Here is a 24,589-nt window from a genome sequence, read left to right as displayed (position 1 = left end):
ATAAATAAATGAAGTATATTCATAACTGATAGCATCACATATTATTTTGATGCTTGCGACTGTGCTGGCTGCTTTGAAAAATAATGGAATATATAACATTAAAACAAAATAAAACAATTTCGAAAGCGTCCACTTATTCACGATAAATATGACGATACACAAGATTTTTGGCAATGAAGTGGTTTTTCAGGTTTAAGGAAAACCCATGTACATCCACACATCTCATTGGTGATAATGAAAGCTGCTAAGTTGATGGTGTAGTAGTAGTGAATTGCAAGTCCAGTTGATTCTGCGCGTCCATTTGTGTGAGGAATTTGACAATTGCTTCCAAAGAATGATGAGGGTCCTCGTATCTCATAAGGTGCTCAGCCACAACTGCAGGGGTGACCTCTGTTTTTTCCAACAAGTCATCGATCTGCTGAAAGAGAGGGTGATGGCCATCAAGTCCAAGATAATTGGAAGCCAAGACTCTGAAGCCTTTACCCTTAAGAAATGACAAGTTGATGTGCATGTCCATGCGACCCGGCCTCAGCAACGCCCCATCAATCCTCTCTTTGTGGTTTGTGGTGAACACCATGATCCTCTCTTCTCCACAGCTTGACCACAACCCATCCATGTAGTTCAGCAAACCAGAGAGCGTAAACCCCTTTCCCTTCCCGAACCCGTCCTTGTCAGACTCTGAATCTTGGGGACTTGAAAGGGCTTCCGTTGGTGATCGAGGCTGCACCTCTTTGTTACAATCAATGTCTTCAATCACAATAATGGAACGGTTTGATGTGTTCCTAATTGCTCTCATGAGATCCGAGTTGGAGAAAACAGAGTTAAGCTCCAAATCATACACATCGAACTTCAAGTAGTTAGCAATGGCCGCAACCAAGCTAGATTTCCCAGTTCCTGGAGGTCCGTACAAGAGGTATCCCCGTTTCCATGGCTTCCCGACTCTCTTGTACAGCTCCTTCCTCCTCAAGAACCGATCCAAGTCATCAATGATGGATGTCTTCAACTCAGGATCCAAGGCAAGCGTGTCAAAAGTAGCAGGGTGAGTTAACTCACTCTGTTCCCAGTAATCACAAGACCTGGAGTAGATTTTAACAATCTTCTGCTCCGCTTTCATGGCCTCGTAGGTTCTCAGCACATGAGGTATGTACCTCTCCATGGCTTTCTCTCTCTGCTTCTCATGGAAGCTCAATATGAATGTGTACTTGGGCTTGGAGGAATCCTTCTCGGTTTTCTCATCGAGCATCCACGTGAACTTGCTTCCTTCAAATTCATCCACAACTTCATGGTTTCCATCAACGGCAAGCACGAGGTTCTTGCAATCTTCAAGCTTGCCAACTTTGAGTGTCTTGTAGGTTCTGTTGATCCTTGAAGGAAGGTATTCGTGTGCGGCATGGTAGAGTTCGTTGCGGTTCTTGCCGGAGGTTCTGTCCCAACTGCGGTCGATCTTGAGGGAGACTTGGTTGCCGGACTGGAACTTGGCGAAGAAAGATTCGAGCTTTGTGGTGATCAAGTTACGGAGTTGACGAGGAACCATGTCGTTGATTGCTGTTCTGAGAAGCATCATGAAGGTGGAGAAGGCAGCATATAGCTCGAACCATGATGATGCTGATGGAATGCCTGTGAAATAAGAAGAAACGTTTTTTGTGTATAATGCCATTGAATTGATGAATATAATTCAGAATGTGATGATGGCTGATGATAGGGTACTAGTGTCGCTTTTATACTACCTTCTCTTTCAACTACTATCCATGTGTGTTTATCAGTGTATGTATGTACTACTTGCACCCGAAGGCATCTTTCTCTTTTTTTTTTTTCTTTTTCAAAAAAGAAAATAATATAATTACAGTATGTAAACTAGAAAGTTCACCGAAATGCAAGGGTTATGACGTTGTGTAATGATATCACGTACGATGCTTCATCATCACTCGTTTTTTAATCTTTAGACTTCTCATGCTTCACTCACCCTTCGTATCCTTCTCGTATCTTTTCTACACCTTATATTTCAGATAGGTCATCATAGACTTTGTGTACTGGAAAATATTTTGTAGGACCAAAGTTTTGTGAAATTTATTTATTTTTTTATTTAACTTATTGGTGATTATTGATTGGTGATTAGTGATTACTGATAAATGTTATTATTGTTAATAAATTATGATTTTAATGGAAATTTAAATTAAATTAGTTTTTTTTTAATTTGAATATGTTTCAATTGATAAGGTTCAATTAGGTTTTGAAAAAAAAGTTCAATTAGAAAAGAGAAATTAGTAGATCTAAAGATCAATTTCAATGTTTATTATCTCCTTCTCTTTTCTAGGATATTTGAAGATCAATTCAATTTTAGTCTTTTTTTTTCTTTTCTTTTTGCTTTGTGATTTTGAAAAGGACAGTATTGATGGTGAAAAAGTGAGAGAAAGGAAGTGAGAGAGAGTGAGAGAAAGTTAAACACAAAAGGGATGTAATGCAATAGTGGTGGTTTGCTGGTAATTCCGTCACGGTAGACAAAGATATGAGGAATGTTGGGAATGGATCCTCTTCATTTTTTTGAATATTTAAAGAGAATAAAATGTGATCTCTCACTTTTAATTTTATAAGTGGGATCAAAATTAAATAGGAGAGAGAATAATGAATGGTGAGATTGAATACTGGACAGCATCCAATTTTTTTTCAATGGAGAGGATCCACTCCAAAGAATATTAGGAGACAATAATTTTTGTGATTTGTAATTATTAAATAATCATTAATAATAATTTTAATAGTGTAAGATTGATGTAAAATTTTATTTAATAATTTTTTTTTTGTTAGTTACATATTAGATAGAATTTAATAAAATTATTAACTTTAAAATTTTTTCTAAAATATTGGTGATTGACCGAATTAGAGGATGGGTGAGCGAGAAAAAGTACGAGAGAAGAGAAAAAAGCAGTTCCTGTTTGTCACATATATCACTATGTTTGCCGCATTAGGCTAAAACGTTAACGGATCACTTTTATTTTCACGGATGTATAATTTTGACGTATTTTTAAATTATTTAAAAATAATTTTGTCAATAACGAAAGCTAACAGTGTTTTTTGTCAGTGTTAGAATAATTTAAGTGTTTTTGATAGTTAACACTATTTAAATACTACTGGAAAACATATATAGCGTCTCATTTAAACAAAAAAAAATCTCTCGCTTGGTTAGCAGGTGCGTGGGTCCGGGGACTATGTCACTATGTGGAGCTATCCGACACCGCACGCGTTTAAGTGACACACACATTCGCGGAAACTTACCCCAGATGAGCCACTTCGGTGTGTGTGTGTTTAAAATTCTACGTTGTGTTTTCTAACGGTAAGATAAGAAGTTGTCAGGTAAATACTAGCAGTACTACTACTACTAAGCACTAAGCAGTAGTGCTTCCTCTAAATGTATATATCTATTTTGACAGTTAATTTTGATTAATTTTTTTCTAATAATGTTATGCCAGAATAATAATTTTAGATGAGTAGTGTATGTAAATATAAGGGATTAGATTTGTGATAAGCTAAAAATCACATCGAGATGTCAATCATTCCCTATTCTTTCATGGAAGGAAGCGTGGGAAAGGCACTGCAGGATAGGTGTTAAAGTTGTATGTTTAGGAAATTCATTAGTGAATTGCTAAATGGAAGTAGCAAAAGGGAATACGTTTAGTCGTTTAGCATCCACCCAATGCCGACAATCTTTTGAAGATCTAGTATTATATTTGGTTTGCTCTTCACTCTAGAGAATCAAAAAGAATACGACCGACCGGAAGAAAACATTATTATAAATAAGAAGAATTAACTGTGTGTATAGACAAATGACAAGGATTTGATAGCGAAATGAGGACTGTCTGTTCTAGGAAAGTGGATGATCGATGTAATAGCTGATTGTATGTAGTATCGCGTCATCACCATAAAGGATCCACTTTATTGCAATTCTTTTCACAATAATAATCCATTAATCCTAGTATATTATTCGCTAATTTACCCGACTCTGATACGACGTTGACGAAAATAAATTTTAAGAAGAAAAGGATAAAAGACAGAGTAGCTTTTAGTAATACAAATATGATTAGAATAGAACATTTAGATTAAATATTTATAATTTATAATTTATTATATTCCGGTTAGAAGAAAGTTTTTATGCAAAATATTATATTTGTTTTATTAGTTCATTAGTAATTATAAACTATGACAAAAATCATTTTGTTTTAGAATTGATGTTAAAACTATTATTTTTATACTAAAAATTAATTATCAAATTCGTTATTATATATTTATATATGAGTCCCGCTAAGGAGATAATGACTTATTTGTATAATGTGTACAATGGGTTATTGAGTTACAAAATGAACATCCTTCATACTATTTAGAATACCCATCTGAGTACTAGGGATAATAAACATCTTCTCAAAAGTTTAAACTGATTTTCAGATTCACCAAGAATCGAACTCTTAACCTTTCGAGCTCTAATACCATGTCATGATACCACTCACTAATAGTTATATCTTTAATACTCCCTAAACCTCCATTGTACACATTGTACAAATATTCCATTGGCTCCTCATACTTTTCCTTTATATATAAATACATGTATTATTTTATAAAGATTTAATTACTCTGTTGGTCCCTATAGTTTGGCCAAATTTTTAATTAGGTCCCTATAGTTTTTTTTCCTTTCAATTGAGTCCCTATACCAATTTTTTTGTTTTAATTGGGTCCCTATTCGCAGTCAACGTTAAATAAAACGTTCATCTGTGTTAAATTTACCAAAATACCCATATGTCTAACCCTACGTAATCCTTGCCTCCATCCTGAAACTCCAGATTCCTATTCTGTTCATCATTCTCCTCTTCTCCCTTTCTTCTGATTTCTTGCTGAAATTTTCTCATCTTGCATGGATTCCACCCAACGTTCTTCGAGAATATCGAGTTCAAGAAGTCTCAACAAGAAAAGACATTTGTGTTATTGTGGGGAGGTAGTTGTTGTTCTGTCTTCTTCTGAAGTGGCCAGCCATGGAAGGAGGTATGTAGCTTGTGGACGAGTGCCAAGGTGCAGTTTTTTCGAGTGGATTGACAATGAAGATGATATGAAAGGTGAGTGGTTGAAGCAGAAGGAGAGGAGGAGTTGTTGCTTCTGTGGAGACTCTCTGATTCTGAAAAGTTCTAATACACCCAAGAATCCAAATAGAAGGTTCATGTCTTGCCCAAGTAGAAGATGCAAATTTTTTGAGTGGGTTGATAAAGAAAAGAAGGTTCGTGATGTTTGCTTATTGTCTTCAGAATATCACTCTGGTCAGGTAGATGGTGAAATTAGGGGTGAAAATGCACAAGAAAGAAGGGTTGATAGACTTAGTGTTGACACGGAGAGGTTGAAGGTGGAGATTGGAGAAGTTGATGATTGTGTTGGAAGAATCTGTGTAGAGTTGAATTCGGTCCAGGAGAAACTTCGAAAATTGGAAGAAAACATGAAGAAGCAGACCAAGATGCAGATGATGTTTTTTTGTTGTTGTGTAACCCTAATAGTTGCAGTGCTATGTCGTAAAGTTTATTGATGAAGTGGTCAATGTTGGCTTTAAACAGAGCAGTTATTGTGAAGTGTATGTTATGTTAATTAGATTGAATGGATGAAATTTTTTTTTTGTTTGCTGTTATAAATATAATGTTGTGATATTAAATGAAAATATACACAACTAAAAACAACTGCTATCAGCCTATCACAGATGCATCATTAGCATAATATAATTCACAAAAGTGTTCCTTAGCATGTTCCACACATTACATAAGTTCAGTGGATCCAAGTTGCACTAGTGACAAGATAAATACTCCACCTAAAATGTACTATCATAAGTGGTCCACCACAAAGCAAAATAAACTAAAAAAGTGATGTTCCCAATACCAAAATACTTCCACAGTAGACTATAATACACAAAAAAGTCCTACATAAATCCACAGTAGGAGGAGCTACATAACCCTAAAAGCTTCAATCATCCGTGAGATCTATGTGTTCAACAGGTTTGGCTGCTCCCTTTGTTATCCCCATCTTCAATTTTTGACTTCTTCTCATCCCAAAAGTCCTAGTCTTAGGCAAAGACTGTGTAACTGGTGCTACTTGTGGAGTTGGCTGAATGAGTGATTCAATGAAGGGAGTTGGTTGAGTTGCTGGTGTATGTGGAGGATTTGCAGCAGCTCTAGTAGCAGGTGCACCAGATCCAGCAAGGTGTGAGTCATTTGCAGATCCAGATCCAATAAGGGGTGACACATTTGTAGATCCAAATTCGGCAGCAAGAGTATTTGGTGCAGGGGCTGATGCAACAACAGCTAAATTTTTAAATCATTCCATCACTAAACCCTTTCAATTATGTAGTATGGAATAGCAAAATATATTTATACCTGTGAAACTAGTTGCTTTTCCTCTGCTAAGTCCGACACCCCTTCTTCTGTCTCTCTCCCTTGCAGCAGATCCAGTAGCTGATTCAGTAGCAGTAGTAGGTGAGCCATTTACAGCACCAGATTCAACAGCAGCAGTGCCATTCATAGCAGCAGATTCAACAGCAGCAGTAGTTGGTGCAGAGGCTGATGGAACAAAAGTATAATGGTTAATTCATTTCATAATAGAATATTTTCAATCCTCTAGTACCAGCAACAAATCCTAGAATTACCTGTGACAGTATTTCCTCTTCCTTTGCCCCTTCCTCTGCCTCTCCCCCTTGAAGCAACTCCAACATCATGTACACCATTTCCAGGATTAGCTGAGTCAGTTGCAACATCAGATGCAGCAGCAGCAGCAGCAGCAGGTTCAGGAGCTGATGCAAGTTCAATTGAATCAAGGCAACATTACAGAAAGAACTGGTACAATCAACAATTATGAAACAACAACAAAATGAGATGTACCTGAGAGAATAGGATTTGGGCAGTGCCTCCTGTTGTGTCCATACTGGCTACAGTTGCTGCAAGTCACAGAGGTACCTGTCCTTCTGTACTTCATTTGCGATCTATTTTCATTAGGTTCTCTAATCCGCACCATTCTTGGTCGACCAGGTTTAACCCTGAAAACTGGGGGTATGATGGTATCACAGTTCACTTTCGTTCACATGTTCTCTCCATTAATTGGAGCAATTGATTTTCCATAGGTTGCAAGGTAAGCTACTGGACTATAGTAGTTGCTGCAATACTCTTCGGGATTATCACCCTTTTCAAAGATGGCACTGCATGCATGTGGGCATGGCATGCCACTTAAACCCCAAAATCGACAGCTGCAAGTACCAGCTAATAGATCCACCACAAACCTTTCCATGATCATCCTATTTTTGTGATGTACCTCAAATTTCAGATCGCCTGCCCATCTAGCTTGCCATTCCATACTTCTTGTTGCAATGACATCTAACCTCTTTTTTGGTTTAGGCAGAATGGATCCTTCATACTTCTCAGCCTTCTTCTTCTTCTCTGTAAATCTTGACATCCAGTAGCATCTAATCCACTCAAACATCGTCAGAATGGGCTTGTCTCTTGCCTCAAGAATCCTGCCGTTGAAAGCCTCCGATATGTTATTCATTAGCGTATCACTTTTTGCCATAAACGTGAAATGGCTCTTTGTCCACAACTTTGGGTCCACTCCCATTAGTTTCTCATAACAATCTCTATTTTTCTTCTTGAGCAGATTCATTCTTCTCTCCCACTCTTTCACATAGGTGGCTTTAGCAATGGATAGGATTAGATCCCTCAAAACTGTCCCTCCACCATATGCCTTCTTACAGTTGGCATAAAGATGCCTTAAACATAATCTATGCTCAATAGAAGGTTCCATCTCAGCAAAAAACTTGCATCAAATCCTATAACAAAAAAAAAACAGCAGTATCCAGTATCATTATTCAATCATCCAAGAACAATACTTATTCAATGACATAGTTATAATCATAGTCATATTATTCAATGAAATAGTTAGTATCATAAGTCATATTATCTTTACTTTTTGTTGATCTGACATGAAAACCCATCATCTTGCAGAGCCTATATCATCCAGCAACAAATCAAGGAACCATCCCCAGCTGTCCTTTGTTTCCGCTTTCACTGCTGCAACCGCAATTGGAAAATAATTGTCATTAGGATCCCTCCCTACTGCAACTAGTAGCTGTTGACCATGGTCTCCTTTCAAGTGACACCCGTCCACTCCTATGATCGGCCTACAACCAGCCAAGAAGCCCTGCTTCACCGAATTCAGGCACATGTACATCCTCATGAATCGGGATTGGTGTGTTAAAGATGGCCTATCCACAATAATATTAAGCTTGGACCCCGGATTTGCCCTTAAAATCTCAGCACAATAATCCCTCAATTTGGCATATTGTAGTATGGCCCTTCCATGTACTTCTTCCCTTGCTTTTCTCCTTGCCCAGTAAGCCTTTCCAACACTAACATTTGCCATATACTTATCCTGAATTGTTTGAATAATAGTGGCCAGTCGCATATCTTCTCCACGACTAATGTTGTTGACAATCTTTTTTGATATCCACTCACTAGAAGCAAGCCTACCACTATAACTCCTCCCACATCTATGCTTGCCCTTTAAGGTTTTTATCCTAAAACAATCAGATCCTCCTACCTTACTTGCAAAGAAAATCCACTTGAACTTTTCTTGTTGTCCATTACACACTACTCTGCACCTCAACTTATCGTTCTTCTTGTACCTAACGTCTCTCCCATTCAATAAGGCATACTCCTTAATTGCATCTTTAAACTGGGACAGTGTTTTGAACTCCAACCCAACTTTAAACTCATACTCTCTACACATTTCTGTCTCATCATACTTATGAAACCTCTTTTTCTTAATCATGTCATCAGAATCTCCCTCGTAACTATCTATGTCTTCAGTTTCATAACCATCCGAAATGTCTCCAATTTCTTCATCCATCTCTCCAGCAGCTTCATTATCCTCAGCACCCTTATCTGTTGTCCCTTCTTGATTTAGCGGGCCATTGAACCCACCAAACGCATTTGATTGTCCACCATCAACGCCATCCTCTACATTGAACCCAAAGTAATCCTCATGTTCACCACCATCAGCACTGTCATCAAACCTATCCTCCTCAGTAGAAGGTTCTAACTCAGAATCGACTTCTACTTCTATCAGTCCACTATCTTCGCTTTCATTTGGGACATAATCTGGATCCGTTGATGTGATTTCAACCCCATTACCTTCTCTATAACCATCAACAGCATACACTATACCATGCTTCACAGGATCAGCAACTAAAGCCCTACCCATATTAACGGCATCTCCATCTGACTTCAACTCTTTCAGACCTACCTTCAAGTCCATTCCAGGTTTGTTCCACCATAGCTTTGCATAACCCTTGTAGCCTAGACCCTTCAGTAAAAACATTATCTCTTGCAGAGACCATTCATCTAATTCATAATGCAAGTCCTCCACAACTAACCCACTTAAATATTCTAGTCCACCTCCCGTGTCAATAAATTTTCCTCCGTGATGGAGCTCTATTGTGAACTCTCATTCTCCCATTGCTACACAACAAAAAAAGAAAAATGTTGATTAGTCATCCCCTAATCAAACATCACCAACAATGCTAATGACTTCAATGCCATAACGTTCGGCAACTTTTGAAAGAATGAAGAATGAAAAAAGTGTAACTCGTACCTTTGCAACAACGACGACAGTAGCTCCTTCGATAAAGAAGGCGACGATACACAATAACAAACCTCGATCAAACAATGGTGGAATGCAAAGGCCTTCTCGAACAATTAGAAACAGAGATGGAGTGAAGAAGAAGGGTTTCTTTTGCCTCAGTGAAAAGGAAGGGTTATTTTTTGATCAAGGGTTATTCCTTTATTAAGGAAGGGGCAATTTTGACAATACAAAATAAGTAAATACACTCAGGATTACAAAAAATGTTTATAACTGGGTATATTCTATTTTGGAACGGAATATTCCGTTACTCCAAACGTTTCTTGTCACTGTAAGGACTCAATTAAAACAAAAAATTGGTATAGGGACTCAATTGAAAGGGAAAAAAGTATAGGGACCTAATTAAAAATTTGGCCAAACTATAGGGACCAACAGAGTAATTAAACCTTTTATAAATTTTTAATATGTGTTTTAAATTTTAATATGTATTTTTATAAATGATTAGTTTGATTGCTAATATTTTTTGTACACGTAATATGATTGGGTTTTTGTCATTTTAAAATAATATTAAATTATGAAAATAATTTGTATTAATAGTCTTATTACACATCCAAAAGTTTTTGTATTTCTTATTTCTCTTTATGCGTTTTTTTCATCGTTGTTCTTTTGTTGTTGCTGTTGTTGCTATATTTTTTTTATTTTCCTCCTCTTTTTCTTCCTGGTTATTGTAGTATTTTTTATCTTTTTATTTTATTTAATTTTTTCTCTGTTTCTTCTTTTTATTCTTGTTAAGAGTATGAAATAAAAAGAATTATGAGTAAATGAAACACGAAAAAGAAGCAGATGATAATGAAGAAGAAGAGAACGATAAAGAGTTTTAAATTATGAAAAAGTTATCCAAAAAAATAGCACCAAAATTTTTTAACCATGACACGTAAATTTTTTTAATTTCGATACAACAATTTTTTAATCGCGATACATGTTCTTTTTAAGAGGGTGAAATTAAAAAAAAAATTATGAGAATGTAAAATAAGATGATGATGGCAACGACGATGATGATGATGATGAAGAAGAGGAGCAAGAGGAAGAGGAGAAATGAGAGTTTTAAATTGTACAGAATTTATTAGAAGTACCAGTTAAACTTTTTAGCTATTACATAGATTTTTGTTAAGAGGATGAAATTAGAAGAATTATGAGAATTTGAAATAAAAAAAAAGAATAAAAAGATGATGATAAAGAAAAAGAGAAAGAAGAATGAAAATTTTGAATTGTTTAGAATTTATTAAAAAAATTGCACTGAAAATTTTTAAATGTGACAGTTTCTTAATTTTGACATTAAAATTTTTTAACCATGATATAAAAAATTTTAACCAATTTTTTTTATTATTGAACTAATCAATGGTATTGAATTCATATATAAGATATATAGTAATTTTACTAATTCATGTGTCATTTATAACAAATTATTGAATTTTTTGGTTACAAAATATATTTAAATATATTTTATTGATTGAATGAGTTAAAATTTTAGATATATAATTTTTTAAAAATTTATTGTGTCATTTTTAATAAATATCTTATATCATTAATTTAAAATTTGTGTCGTTTTTATTATCATTAAACTAATTATTTATGTTGATCGAAAAATATTTTTGATACAAGTAAGATGAATCGAAATAAGTTGTATGGCCTTTTCTACAGGGTTGAGATAAAGTTGAAAGTAATCGGCTCTAATTTAAGTTTCGATTGTGCTACCGATCGAAAGAGTCAAATCGAGTAAGAGTCTCGATTCGAGGAATTAAGAAGAGCTTTCGAAAAGATGTTCGAGTGTTGATGGAAGCGGGAAAGTTCATGGCTTTTATCACACGAGGAAAATATTGGAAATATCCACAATCACGCAGCGGGAACAGTTACCAAGAGTGATTGTATTTCAAAATTCATAATTTCTTATTTAATTGTAATTAATTGTAATTAATTAACCGTTATGTAGCATAGTCTATAAATACTGTGAAGTGTTAGGGAATAGGGGTTGGAACTTTCACTCAGAAAAAACACTCTAAGCATTCTCACATCTCAGCGATTCCCTAAGTTTGCAATCGAGTTATACTTTCTGTAGGGTTCCTTCCACTTTCTTCTTCAATTTATTTTCTTTTCTGTAAAACTTAATATTTCAATTAAGTTTATTCTTCAAGTGTTCTTTACTTCCTTTGTTTATTTTACCTTTCTGCATTTTATTCAATTTGATTAGTCTTTCAATTTAATTTAAATCGTCGTTATTACTTTTCTTTTAATTTTCAAGCAAATCTTCCTTTTCACAATTTATTTAGTTTTTATTTAAGAACTTTAATTTCCAAATTGCACTTATCAATTTTACAAATTTATTTTATTCTTTCATTGTTGAAACTTGTCTAATTGAAGACGCTTTGATGCACTTCTAGAAAACTGGTACTCACACAGAGGAGTTGGTTTCGCTCCCAGACCATTAGAATCGAACTACCATCGATTTGCTAAAAATCGACAAAATAAATTGGTACGCCCAGTGGGACAGTTTTAAAACGAAGTGTATCGAAATAACTGCCTTCTAGTTATTTCTTAGTGTATGCAATTACAAAGTGGGAAGATCATTCACATAGCTGATGAATCATCAAATATGAATGGTGGTTCTTTGGTACACAAAATCATGAGTTCACACTCCTCTCACAACTCCGTGCAGTTGACCAGCAAGTGCACTGGGTCGTCCAAGTAATACCTTACGTGAGTAAGGGTCGATCCCACGGAGATTGTCGGCTTGAAGCAAGCTATGGTCATCTTGTAAATCTCAGTCAGGCAGATTCAAATGGTTATGGAATTTTGATAATTAAAAGACAGCTAAAACATAAAATAGGATAGAGATACTTATGTAATTCATTGGTAGGAATTTTAGATAAGCATATGGAGATGCTTTGTTCCTTTTAAATTCCTGCTTTCCTACTGTCCTCATCCAATCTTGCGTACTCCCTCCCATGGCAAGCTGTATGTAGGTGGATCACCGTTGTCAATGGCTACCATCCATCCTCTCAGTGAAAATGGTCCTCTACGGTTTCCCGTATGGCTAATCAGCTGTCGGTTCTCGATCATGTCGAAATAAGATCCATTGATCTTTTTGCGGACTGTCACTGCGCCCCACAGTCGCGAGTTTGAAGCGCGTCACAATCATCCCATCCCAGATCCTACTCGGAATACCACAGACAAGGTTTAGACTTTCTGGATCTCAAGAATGCTGCCAATTGATTCTAGCTTATACCACGAAGACTCTGATCTCACGGAATGGAAGGCTCTGTTGTCAGGAGAGGCAACCATGCATCGTGAACCAGGAGGCCAAGAGATACACATGATAAACCACTATTTTATGATGTATATTGTGTTTAATTGAGTGGCTTTATCAAGTCTTTACCCACTTATTCATATGATTAGCATGTATTTATAATTCCTTCCCAAAATTATTCCATGGTTGAAAACCTACTTCCTAGAGATCTTTTTATTGTGTATTTTAATTCTCCCTTATACCATTCGATGCTGTGATCCATGTGTTAAGTGTTTCAGGCTTCATAGGGCAGGAATGGCTTAAAGAATGGAGAGGAAGCTTGCAAAAATAGAAGGAACACAAGAAACTAAGGAGATGACTAGCAAACACCGACGCAGACACATGGCTCACGCGACCGCGCGAATTAGAGAAAACCGCAGTGACGCGATCGCGTGCCTGATGCGAACGCATGGATTGGAGTCTACACGAATGATGCAAACGCGTGGACTACGCGTACGCGTGGCAAGGAAAAACACTGAATGACGCGCATGCTGATAGCAAGAATCGTCATCGGTCTAGGAATTTCTTCTTAAAGAAAGGAATTACTTCGTTGTAAGCATAGCCCCAAACCAACAAACAATTCTCGCATCAAATTAAAATTATGGTTTTGTCACATGTACAAATCCCAAATAAGAATTAACGGAGTATTTGGACTCCGGGTCGTCTCACGAGGATTGCAATGAAGTGGTCAATTATTGGCTATAAAAGAATATTTTGGGGTTTTTGGAATAAGAGACATGAAAATTAAATGATAAGGAAATTCAAATAACAAAAAGGCCTTGACATGGGTTGGTGGTCAAGGATCTCTATCCTTATCACTAACCACAACATGAGAATTGGCAAGGATCAACCCCATTAAGTCATCCTCTAAATGATAAAGGAAAGTCAAATGAGCTATGTCAATCCAAGTCCATAAGTCCTAGTTCTCCACCAATTCAATTAGTGAGATCTAAGGTCAACGGCTCCCAATCAACAATCACTTGGATATTAGCAACTCAAGAGTTCCTAAGTTACCTTCCCAAGCCAAGAGCATAGAATTCTACTCTAAAATCCTTCCAAGCATTTTGTCAAACACTTGGAAGGCATAAAAGGAAAGCATAATAAATGGCAAGAATAATTGAAATCTAACAACTACCAATTGCAAGGAAAATGAGATCACAACCCAAATCAACAATAAAAGAACATCAAACATTAAATTGCATTAAAGGAAAGGTCCAAATCCAACAAGAGTCATCATCACAAAAGATAGCAAAAAGGGGAATTAACATGATAACTAAGAGGAATCAAGAATAAAAACATAAAATTGTAGAGAAAACAAGATGAGAACATGAAATTAACCTAACCTAACCTAATTCTAAAGAGAAGAGGGAGCTTCTCTCTCTAGAAACTAAACTACATGATGCTAATGCTACAACCAATTGCTCCCCCTTTGCTTGGGCCTCAATTCTGCATGAAATACACTTAGAAATATGTTGGAATTGGGCCTGGGCTGCTCAGAAATCGCCCCCAACGTTTTGCCTTTAAGTGAGTCATGTGCGAGTATCGGTGCGTACGCGCCATGTGCGCGTGCGCGTCGATTGGCTAATTCTTCATCCGCGCAAACGCGGCATGTACGCATGCGCGTCCTTAGACGAACTCACTTTTGCATGCGCACGCCTTGTATGCGTGCGCGCCCATCGATGCATTTCCAATCTTGGTTTCTTCATGAATTCTCCACTTTGTATGCTTTTCTTCTCATTTCTTCCATCCAATACTTGCCCTATGAACCTGAAATCACTCAACAAACATATCAAGGCATCGGATAGAATTAAAGTGAGTTAAAATCACCAATTTAAGGGCCTCAAAAGCATGTTTTACACTTAAGCACAATTCAAGGGAGAATTACAAAATCATGCTATTTTATTGAATAAATGTGGGAAAATGTGATAAAATCTTCCCAAGTTAAGCACAAAATAAACTACGAAATTGGGGTTTATCACACGCGTGACCGACGCGTATGCGTGACATGCGCGATCTGCAGAAAATGCAGGAAACGCTGGAGACAATTTTGGGCCGCGTTTTGACCCAGTTTTCGGCCCAGAAATACAGAATAAAGCCAGGGAACATGCAGAGACTCAAGGCACACTTATCATTCATTCATAATTCACAATTTTAGTTCTTAGATGTAGTTTTTAGAGAGAGAGGTTCTGTCCTCTCTCTTAGGTTTTAGGATTAGGATTCCTCTTAAAGGATTTAGGATTTCTTCTTTTCAAATTACAGGTTCAATGTTCCTTTTATTTATTTTCTCAATTTGGTTTATGAACTCTTTATGTTTAGAATTGATTTTCTTATTTAATATAAATTTTAGGTATTTCATATTTATGATTTTAATTTAGCTTTCTATATTCTTAGCTTTGGTTGAGTAATTAGAGACTCTTGAGTTATCAAACTCTTTTGTTGATTGGTAATTGGAAGTTGCTAATTGACTTGAATTTCACTAACTCTAGTCTTTCTTTGGGAATTGACTAGGATTTGAGAATTCATATTAATTTATCCACTTGACTTACCTTCATAGTTAGAGGTTGACTAAGTGGGAGTAACGAGCAATTCTCATCACAATTGATAAGGATAACTAGGATAGGACGTCTAATTTTCATATATTGCCAAGAGTTTTCTTAATTATTAATTTATTTTTCTTGTCATTTAAATTACTTGTTCCTTAATTCAAAAATCCAAACAAAAATATATCTTTTTACATAACCAATAATAAATCATACTTCCCTGCAATTCTTTGAGAAGACGACCCGATGTTTAAAAACTTCGATTATCAATTTTATTGGGTTTTGTTACTTGTGACAACCAAACTTTTGTACGAAAGGATTTTCTATTGGTTTAGAAGCTATACTTACAACGCGATTATATTTTTAAATTTCTTTACTGATAGAAAATCCGCTCGTTAACACACTCAAGCTATAACATGTAGAACGGAAGTGGTTGTCAGGTACGCGTTTATAAGGGAGAATGATGATGAGTGTCACGGATCATCACATTCATGAGGTTGAAGTGCGAGTGAATATCTTAGAATAAGAATAAGCTTGAATTGAATAGAAGAACAGTAGTAATTGCATTAATTCATGAGGAACAGCAGAGCTCCACACCTTAATCTATGAGGTGTAGAAACTCCATCGTTAAAAATACATAAGAACAAGGTCTAGGCATGACCGAATGGCCATGCCTCCCAAATAACATGAAACAATCGAAAAAGGGTTCATAGAAATGATCCCAAGATCAAAGATGATCAAAAGATAAAAATACAATAGTAAAAGGTCCTATTTATAGTGAACTAGTAACCTAGGGTTTACAGAAAGAAGTAAATGATGCAGAAATCCACTTCCGGGGCCCACTTGGTGTGTGCTTGGGCTGAGCATTGAAGCTTTCACGTGCATAGGCTTCTCTTGGAGTTAAATGCCAGCTCTGGTGCCAGTTTAGGCGTTTTACGCCAGAATTTTTATGCTGACTTGGAACGCCGGTTTGGGCCATCAAATCTCGAGCAAAGTATGAACTATTATACATTGCTGGAAAGCCCAAGATGTCTACTTTTTAACACAATTGAGAACGCACCAATTGGGCTTTTATAGCTCCAGAAAATTCATTTTGAGTGCAGGGAGGTCAGAATCCAACAACATCTACAGTCCTTTTTCAGTCTCTGAATCAGATTTTTGCTCAGATCCCTCAATTTTAGCCAGAAAATACCTAAAATCACAGAAAAACACACAAACTCATAGTAAAGTCCAGAAATGTGATTTTTGCATAAAAACTAATAATTATATACTAAAAACTAACTAAATCATACTAAAAACTACCTAAAAATAATGCCAAAAAGCATATAAATTATCCGCTCATCATTCTTCCACCAATGATAGCATACCGGTATCCATGCAACAAGCCGACGTGTCTTCATGTTCGGAAGGTGCAATCGGAACTGAAAGCATAGTCATCACGACTATTCAGACTGGAAATGTTGGATGCAATACTCGTCCACGTGGCCTTGCGCCACCGGATCAACCTCCATTAACCGCTGGTTGGCCCCCTTATGGTCTTCCTAGTGGTTATACCCCACCGGTGGGTGGATTTATGCCACCCATCTGCTTTGGAAATACCAATAGAGTGAATAATATGCAAAACCCACAACAACACTCTAAATATTCTCGTGAGTATCATGTGGGCTCCACTTCGAATGCTACCAATTCAATGGCAGTATATCGACAACAAGTAGAGGAGAGTCACCATGATTTGGTTAATTTATTGACTCAGCAAATGACTACAATTCTGAATCCCATGATGGCCGATCATGAATCGAGATTCAAACGTCTTGCTAGACAAGTCGAGAGGATTGCTCGAATCGTCGATTATAATGAAGGCGAAAGGCATAACGCTCGAGGAACTAATGAGGGGATGGAAAATATTTTTCAAAATGAAAATCATATTCCAAATCGAGAAAATTCTCGCATGGTTCATCAAGATGAGAATGCCGATAATGTTTTACATGGATTACGTGGTGATCGTTATCAGGTCACCCGAATTGTAGAGGAGGTTTTAAATCGGGTTGGATTAAATGTTAGTTTTATAAATCAGCCACATTTTGTATCTGCTTTTCCCTAAGTAGTTCAAATGGCTGAAGTGCCAAGAGGGGTGAAAAATCCAAAAATAACCACAAAATTTGCTGGAAAAGTTGGAGAATCGACAACTGAATATGTTGCTCGTTATTTGGTCGAGATTGGGAACCTAGCCAATGATGAAAATTTGAAAATAAATTTTTTTCCTTCGTCATTGACGAAGAATGCATTTGCATGGTTCTCGAATCTTAGACCAAATTTGATTACAACATGGAATCAGTTAGAAACTGCTTTTCATGCTCAATTTTATCAAGGGGAAATGAACGTAGCAGTTACCAATTTAGTAGCTTGGAAACGTGAAGATGGTGAAACCATCGATGACTATTTAATACGTTTCAAAAATGCTAGAAGTAGGTGCTATGTGACATTACCTGAAAATGAGATAGTGAAAATAGCAACTATGGGGTTGGAACTTTATATGCGCAGGAAATTACTTAATGTGCATATTCCTGACTTGGCTCACCGGCTGAAAAGGTTCGACAGACTGAGCTTATGAAAAAGGAGAAAGTAAAACATAGAACTGAACAGAGGTCAAAAAGTAAACCGTTTACTCGAAAAGAGAAGGTTGCTTATGTAACTATGGAATCCTCAAAGGAAGAAATCGATTTTAAAACAGAAGTCGATTTGGCCGAGCTTAAGAAAGGCACTCCATATGTCTGTTCTTTATTGAAAAAACTCCCTGGTAGTGAAAAGTCGAATGATTCAAAACTTAAAATTGGAAAGAAATATAGTTTTGATATCTCAAAATCTTATTAGATTTTCGATGTGTTGCTTAAAGATAAACAGTTGGTTTTTACCTGAGGGTAGAACTTTGCTTTCCGTAAAAGATTTGAAAGGAAAGCCTTATTGTAAATTTCATCAAGCAACAAGTCATTCGACTAACAGTTGTGTCCGTTTCAAGGACTTAATTCAAGAGGCAATCATGGAAGGACGTTTGAAATTCGATGATGGCAAGAAGGAGATGAAGGTTGATGTGGATCCCTTTCGAAACTGATGCCAGCTATGTGGAACCCTGCTTTGGAGTGAATATGGTGGGGATGTCTTACGACTTTGATGTGACTCTTGATGATTTCGAGTCACAAGTGTGATCTATGTATCCTAGAACAGGGGACGATTTGTTGGACTTCTTGGTTCAACCAAAGATCAAAGATCGGGACATATCTCTGTGTCCATAGTGTAATGCTATTTTTGATGTTGAAGCAGTAGCAATCTTCGAAAAGGAGAGAATGAAGAAAGAATTGGTCCATAGAGAGGAACAAGCACGTCAAAGACAGCCAATTTGACGTGTGGAGGGCTCAAGTTCCAAAATCTCTCAACATGATGTGACTACACCTTTAAGCCGATCTCAGGCTATTGGTATTTAGTAGATCAGAAATTGTCAAGAGTTTCAAAGACGTGATCATTTGTATCGACGCAACCCTCAATGGGGACACCGAGCACCATCTTGAAATCAGTATGCCGCTTATCGAGGGCGAGCTAGAGGATACCCAAGAGGAAGAGGTGGAAGAAAAAGTTTCAATCAGAATAAGAAACTTCAAATTGATACAGGAAAAGAAGCAGGTAAGGGGGCAACTCCTTCTGTGCATTCCCGAAATGTCTTTTCTTCTGATGGAGAGACTTATCCCAAGGAGATTCCATCGCCAGCAAAGATGGAAAAAGGGAAGGCAGTTGCTCAATCTTCTGGGATAGATAAACATAAAGACATTGATGTCGATGAGGAATACTTCGACGAATAAGATGATGACATGGTAGGGACGATTTCGATAATTCCTACTGAGTATCTTGGAGAATGCGAAGGTAATCGGATGAGGATTATGATCAGGAGAATGAAGATGCTTTCTCTTTTATTTGCATAGAAGATTAGTCAGGTTTTTTCCCTCGCCCTAATGAGAGACAAATGTCTCATTTGCGTCTCCTTCACATTGTTGCTGTTGTGAATGGGTTCAAAATAAATAAGGTACTGATTGATGGTGGGACAGCAATAAGTCTCTTGCCTGAAAGGATGCTAGGGAAAGTAGGGAAATATTTCGAGGAGTTGGTCCCTACAAACATCGCTGTGACTGATTTTAGTGGTAATTCTACGCCAGCAAAAGGGTTGGTCACATTGACGGTGAAAGTGGGGTCTTCGGAGAGACACTCTGTATTTGTGGTAGTGCCATCAAATGCTAGTTATAACGCCTTGCTTGGGAGAGATTGGATCCATGGAGTAGGTGTTGTACCATCTACAGTACATCAGAGTGTGCTTCTATGGACTAAAGAAGGCAAGCCTGAAATCGTCAAAGCAGATTCGAGTCTTTTTGTCGAACAGATGCATGTTGATTTTAGAATATATAATCCTAAATTGAAGCCTTTAAATGTTGATCAATCTCTAAATTCTTATAATTGTGAAGGTTGCTACTTGACTTCAGAAGGACTTTCGGTGAAGTTGCGCTATCCGGATATACCCTTCGAGCCGACGGGTTGGGATTGTTCTTCTTGAAGACCTCGAAAGGCGAAACCATGGACCAGGTTGAGGAAGTTTTCGATTACCTGGTAACTTTGCATAATTATTTAAATAATTTTCAAGTTTTAGAAAATAAAGATGATTCTTCTGATAAAGTTGAATCAGATAGGATTAGTAAATCTACTAGTTGTAGTATGTTTGTTTCGACACCTCTAGTCGAATGTAGTTATGATTCTTCTATTACTTGTAATGAAGTTAATGATGTGAGTCGGACTACCGATTTAATAGCAGAGGCTCATTGTGTGGAAAATAAATGTAGTAATGAATTAATCAATGATCAAGTTTCTTCTATCTCTGATTCCATTGATTTTACTTTCGATTGTATTTATGATTTGAAGCCTTTGGGATTTGAAAAGTATTCATTCGAAGATGGTCATTATAAAGGGTTTGAATCTCAAGATCCTTTAGAAGAAATTAATTTGGGGACTCATGATGATGTTCGAATTATATATGTTTGTAAAAATCTTGTTGATCCTTTTCGAACTGAGCTTTTCGATCTGTTACATGAGTTTAAAGATTGCTTCACATGGGATTATCATGAAATGCCTGGTTTCGATCGTTCATTAGTAGAACATCGATTAGCATTAAAACCTAATGCTCGACCTGTGAAACAAACCCCAAGACATTTTGCTCCTACAATCAATGTGAAAATTAAAGAAGAGATAAAACGCTTGATCAAAGCAAAATTTATTCGAACTGCTCGTTATGTGGAGTGGGTGTCGAATATTGTTCCAATGATGAAGAAAATGGAAAATTGAGGGTATGTATCAATTTTCGAGATTTAAATAATGCTACCCCAAAGGATGAATATTTCATGCCAATTGCGAATATGTTAATCGATTCTGCAGCAGGAAATGAAATCCTTAGTTTCATGGACGGTTATTCTGGATATAACCAAATTTTTATTGCGAAAGATGATGTGGCTAAAACTGCCTTCCGTTGTCCTGGAGCGTTGGGTACGTGAGTGGGTGGTTATGCCTTTTGGTTTGAAAAATGCTGGAGCAACTTATCAACAGGAAATGAATGCCATTTTCCATGAGTTTATTGGAAAATTTATGGAGGTGTATATCGATGACGTGATGGTAAAATCGATTTCTGTAAGTCAACATATAGACCACTTAAGAAAAGCATTTCTGACTATGAGAAAGAAAGGATTAAAAATGAATCCTTTGAAATGTGCTTTTGGGGTATCGGTTGGAAACTTCTTAGGTTTTTTTGTTCATAAAAACGGGATAGATATCGATAAGAATAAAGCAGAATCAATATTAGCTTTGTCTGCACCCAAATCGAAAAAAGAAGTACAATCATTTTTGTGGATGATTAATTATCTTCGAAGGTTCATTTTGAATCTTTCAGATTGAACAATGGTGTTTGCGCCTTTAATAAAATTAAAAAATGGTTCAAAATTCGAATGGACCATAGAGCATCAGTTAGCGTTCGATTCAATTAAAACATATTTATCTAAAGCTCCAATTATGGCGAATGTTCGTCCATTTGAACCTTTAAAATTGTACATTGCTGCATCTGAAGATACTATAGGGTGTATGTTGTCCCAAGACGGTGAAGACGGACATGAGAGGGCAGTTTACTACCTTAGTCGAGTCTTAACTGATATCAACATGAGGTATTCCCCGATCGAAAAATTATGTTTGTCACTATATCATTCTTGTATGAAGTTAAAATGTTATATGGTGGCTAAATCGGTAAAAGTGATCGCACAGACAGATGTTATTAAGTATATGCTTAGTTTCCCTATGTTAAGAGGGCGTTTGGGGAAATGGATGTTAGCATTAACGGAGTTTGATTTGCAGTATGTCCCAGCAAAGGCCGTTAAAGGTCAGGTCATTACATATTTTCTTGTGGATAATTTGAAAGATCTGAATGACCATGGGGCAAATATAGTTGATGTAGAGGTCAACTATTGGAAATTGTATTTCGATGGATCTAAGCACAAAGATGGTGCAGGGGTTGGAATCCTCATTATCTCACCAGAGGGTATTCCATCAGAATTTTTGTTTGAATTAAAGTATCCTTGCTCTAATAATGTTGCCGAATATGAGGCTTTAATTTTAGGTCTCAAAATTTTAATCGACAAAGGAGCTTTAGAGGTTCAAATTCTAGGGGATTCACAGTTGGTTTTAAAGCAGTTGTCAAAGGAGTTTAAATGTAATAATAAGACATTACATAAATATTTAGTAACTACTTGGGAGTTGTTAACGTCTTTTCAAAAAGTATCTTTGATACATATCCCTAGAATTCATAATGAAATTGCCAATGAGTTGGCTCAAATTGCTTCGAGGTATCGAATTGGCCCAGAAACTATTAAAAAGTTATCTAGTATCTATCAAATTTTAGTACCAGCAAATGAAAGAGAAGTGCTGTGTATGAATGAGTGGGAGGACTCTGATTGGAGAAAGACTATTGTTCAGTATTTGAAAAATTCCAATACCACAGTTGATAGAAAAATAAAATTACGAGCAATAAATTTTGTTTTATTGGCTGATGAATTATATAAAAAAGGGATTGATGGAAGTTTGATGAGATGTTTGAGTCAGGAAGATCAGAAGATTGCTTTGGGTGAAGTTCATAATGGAATTTGTGGTGCTCATCAGGCAGGAAAGAAAATGAAATGGGTGTTATATCGCAATCATGTATACTGGCCATCTATGATAAAAGATTGTATTGATTATGCAAAGGCATGTCAAGAATGTCAGAAACATGGTTCGATACAACAAATTCCAGCAGCCGAATTACATTCGATAATAAAGCCATGGCCATTTAGAGGTTGGGCTTTGGATCTAATTGGGTTGATTCACCCTCCTTCATCGAAACAACACAAGTTTATTTTGGTGGCTATCGATTATTTCACAAAATGGGTTGAGGTTATTCCGTTAGTAGAAGTTAGTCAAAATGAGATAATTGACTTTATCGAGAAAAATATTATCCATCGATTTGGAATTCCTCAGACTTTAAGTACTGACCAAGGAACTATGTTTACTGGCCAGCGAATTAAAAATTTTGCGGCCTCGAGAAATATTAATATGATTACCTCGACTCCCTAGCACAAGCTAATGGGCAAGTAGAAGAGCGAATAAGATATTGATAGGCTTGATTAAAAAACATGTCGGGAATAGGCCTCGAACATGGCATGAGACTTTAAGTCAAGTATTATGGGCTTATCAAAACTCACCAAGAAGTTCGACATGGACTTCACCTTATAAATTAGTATATGGTCATGATGCAGTATTGCCATTAGAAATTAATTTAAATACTTTAAGAATATCAAAACAGAATGATTTGCCTGTCGATGATTATTGAAATGCAATGTTTGATGAGTTGAATGAATTGGATTCAGAGCAAATTTTGGCACTCGAAAATGTAATTCGACAAAAAGAAAGTATTGCTCGAAGTTATAATCGTCGAATCAAAGAAAAATCTTTTAAGATAGGTGAATTAGTTTTGAAAGTTGTTTTACCTATGGAAAAGAAATCGAAATTTCTGGGTAAGTGGTCCCAAAGTTGGGAAGGTCCCTTTCAAATAATAGGTACATATTCCGAGAATGCCTATCAGATTAAAGATATCGAGTCAAAAAAAGTGATTAACTCGATTAATGGGAAATACTTGAAACTTTTCTATTGTTGGAAAATATAAAAAAGTTAACATATACGGAAAGTTAAAGAAATAAGAACCATTACAAAGTAAAATTAAAAATAAAGTTAGAAGTAAAAGGGATTCAAGGTACCAATAGTTTTGCCAAATCGAAGCGTAGCTTTGTTCTCTTGTTTTCCAGGAGTGTAAGCATTTCAATCTACTTGAATTTGTCAGCTTGGATTTTCTCAAGTTGTTTTTTATATTCTCCTCGTTCGGTATCGAGTGAGACAAGTTTCTGAATAAGGAGATGCTGCTCTTGTTGGGCTGCAGCAAGAGGTTTGGCTATAGTGGCTCGATTTTGGAGAATGGTAGCAAGTTGTTCTTGAATTTGAGCCAATTCTGCTTCAAGTCTTGCTTCTTCCTGATCATGGAAAGCTTGTACAGAGATAGCATGAGAGATTTTCAGATCAAATTCTTTACGAGAAGATTGAATGGGTTGAGCAGTTACAAGAACATTGTCTATTTTTGATTTGGCTACGGCTTCTTCATTTTCAGTTTCTTGAAGTTGAAACTGAGACGCAGCACTCTCATTGAGAAGTGGTTTGAATTCTTGAATCGCAGCAGAATATGGTGTGTTGGTTGGGAGTTCAAAAGAGAATTTCAAAACATCAGCCAAGATTTGGTTGAGAATTGGATCATTAACCCAGGTGGTAGGAGGGTGATCCAAGAGTTTGATGAGTGATCGAAGTTGTTCCCGAGTGGTAGAATCTAATTCGATCAAAGGCCTTGATATAATAGGTTTTGAAATTGTTGGTGCAGGCACTGGTACTTTATCTTCTTAGATGATTTTATTTA

General features: G+C 36.5%; 4 protein-coding genes across 4 annotated transcripts; 2 read left to right on the top strand and 2 right to left on the bottom strand.

Moving 5' to 3' along the window:
• Positions 1 to 72: 72 nt before the first annotated feature.
• LOC112800750 (AAA-ATPase At2g18193) lies at positions 73 to 2,182 on the bottom strand. Its single transcript, XM_025843134.3, has one exon. The coding sequence runs from the start codon at positions 1,655 to 1,657 to the stop codon at positions 245 to 247; it is 1,413 nt and encodes a 470-aa protein (XP_025698919.1). The 5' UTR covers positions 1,658 to 2,182; the 3' UTR covers positions 73 to 244.
• Positions 2,183 to 7,089: 4,907 nt separating this feature from the next.
• On the bottom strand, positions 7,090 to 7,806 carry LOC140184816 (uncharacterized). Its single transcript, XM_072237995.1, has one exon. It carries the CDS (start codon positions 7,804 to 7,806, stop codon positions 7,090 to 7,092), a length of 717 nt encoding a protein of 238 aa, XP_072094096.1.
• Positions 7,807 to 19,537: 11,731 nt separating this feature from the next.
• Positions 19,538 to 20,901, top strand: LOC140184815 (uncharacterized). Its single transcript, XM_072237994.1, has 2 exons — positions 19,538 to 20,099; positions 20,213 to 20,901. Exons 1-2 carry the CDS (start codon positions 19,538 to 19,540, stop codon positions 20,899 to 20,901), a joined length of 1,251 nt encoding a protein of 416 aa, XP_072094095.1.
• Positions 20,902 to 21,618: 717 nt separating this feature from the next.
• LOC140184814 (uncharacterized) lies at positions 21,619 to 23,205 on the top strand. Its single transcript, XM_072237993.1, has one exon. The coding sequence runs from the start codon at positions 21,619 to 21,621 to the stop codon at positions 23,203 to 23,205; it is 1,587 nt and encodes a 528-aa protein (XP_072094094.1).
• Positions 23,206 to 24,589: the final 1,384 nt, after the last annotated feature.

Source organism: Arachis hypogaea, chromosome 5, assembly GCF_003086295.3.
Source record: "Arachis hypogaea cultivar Tifrunner chromosome 5, arahy.Tifrunner.gnm2.J5K5, whole genome shotgun sequence".
NCBI lineage: Eukaryota > Viridiplantae > Streptophyta > Magnoliopsida > Fabales > Fabaceae > Arachis > Arachis hypogaea.
The sequence above is the reverse complement of the archived record's forward strand: the minus strand, read 5'-3'. Positions and strand labels throughout refer to the sequence as shown.

Bases quoted from the DNA above. Each gene is read 5' to 3' on its own strand.
- LOC112800750 (XM_025843134.3), bottom strand. From the start codon at position 1,657: ATGGCATTATACACAAAAAACGTTTCTTCTTATTTCACAGGCATTCCA.
- LOC140184816 (XM_072237995.1), bottom strand. From the start codon at position 7,806: ATGGAACCTTCTATTGAGCATAGATTATGTTTAAGGCATCTTTATGCC.
- LOC140184814 (XM_072237993.1), top strand. From the start codon at position 21,619: ATGGCGAATGTTCGTCCATTTGAACCTTTAAAATTGTACATTGCTGCA.
- LOC140184815 (XM_072237994.1), top strand. From the start codon at position 19,538: ATGTCTCATTTGCGTCTCCTTCACATTGTTGCTGTTGTGAATGGGTTC. The intron at 20,100-20,212 runs GTTGGGATTGTT...TTCAAGTTTTAG, and splicing joins TATACCCTTCGAGCCGACGG to AAAATAAAGATGATTCTTCT.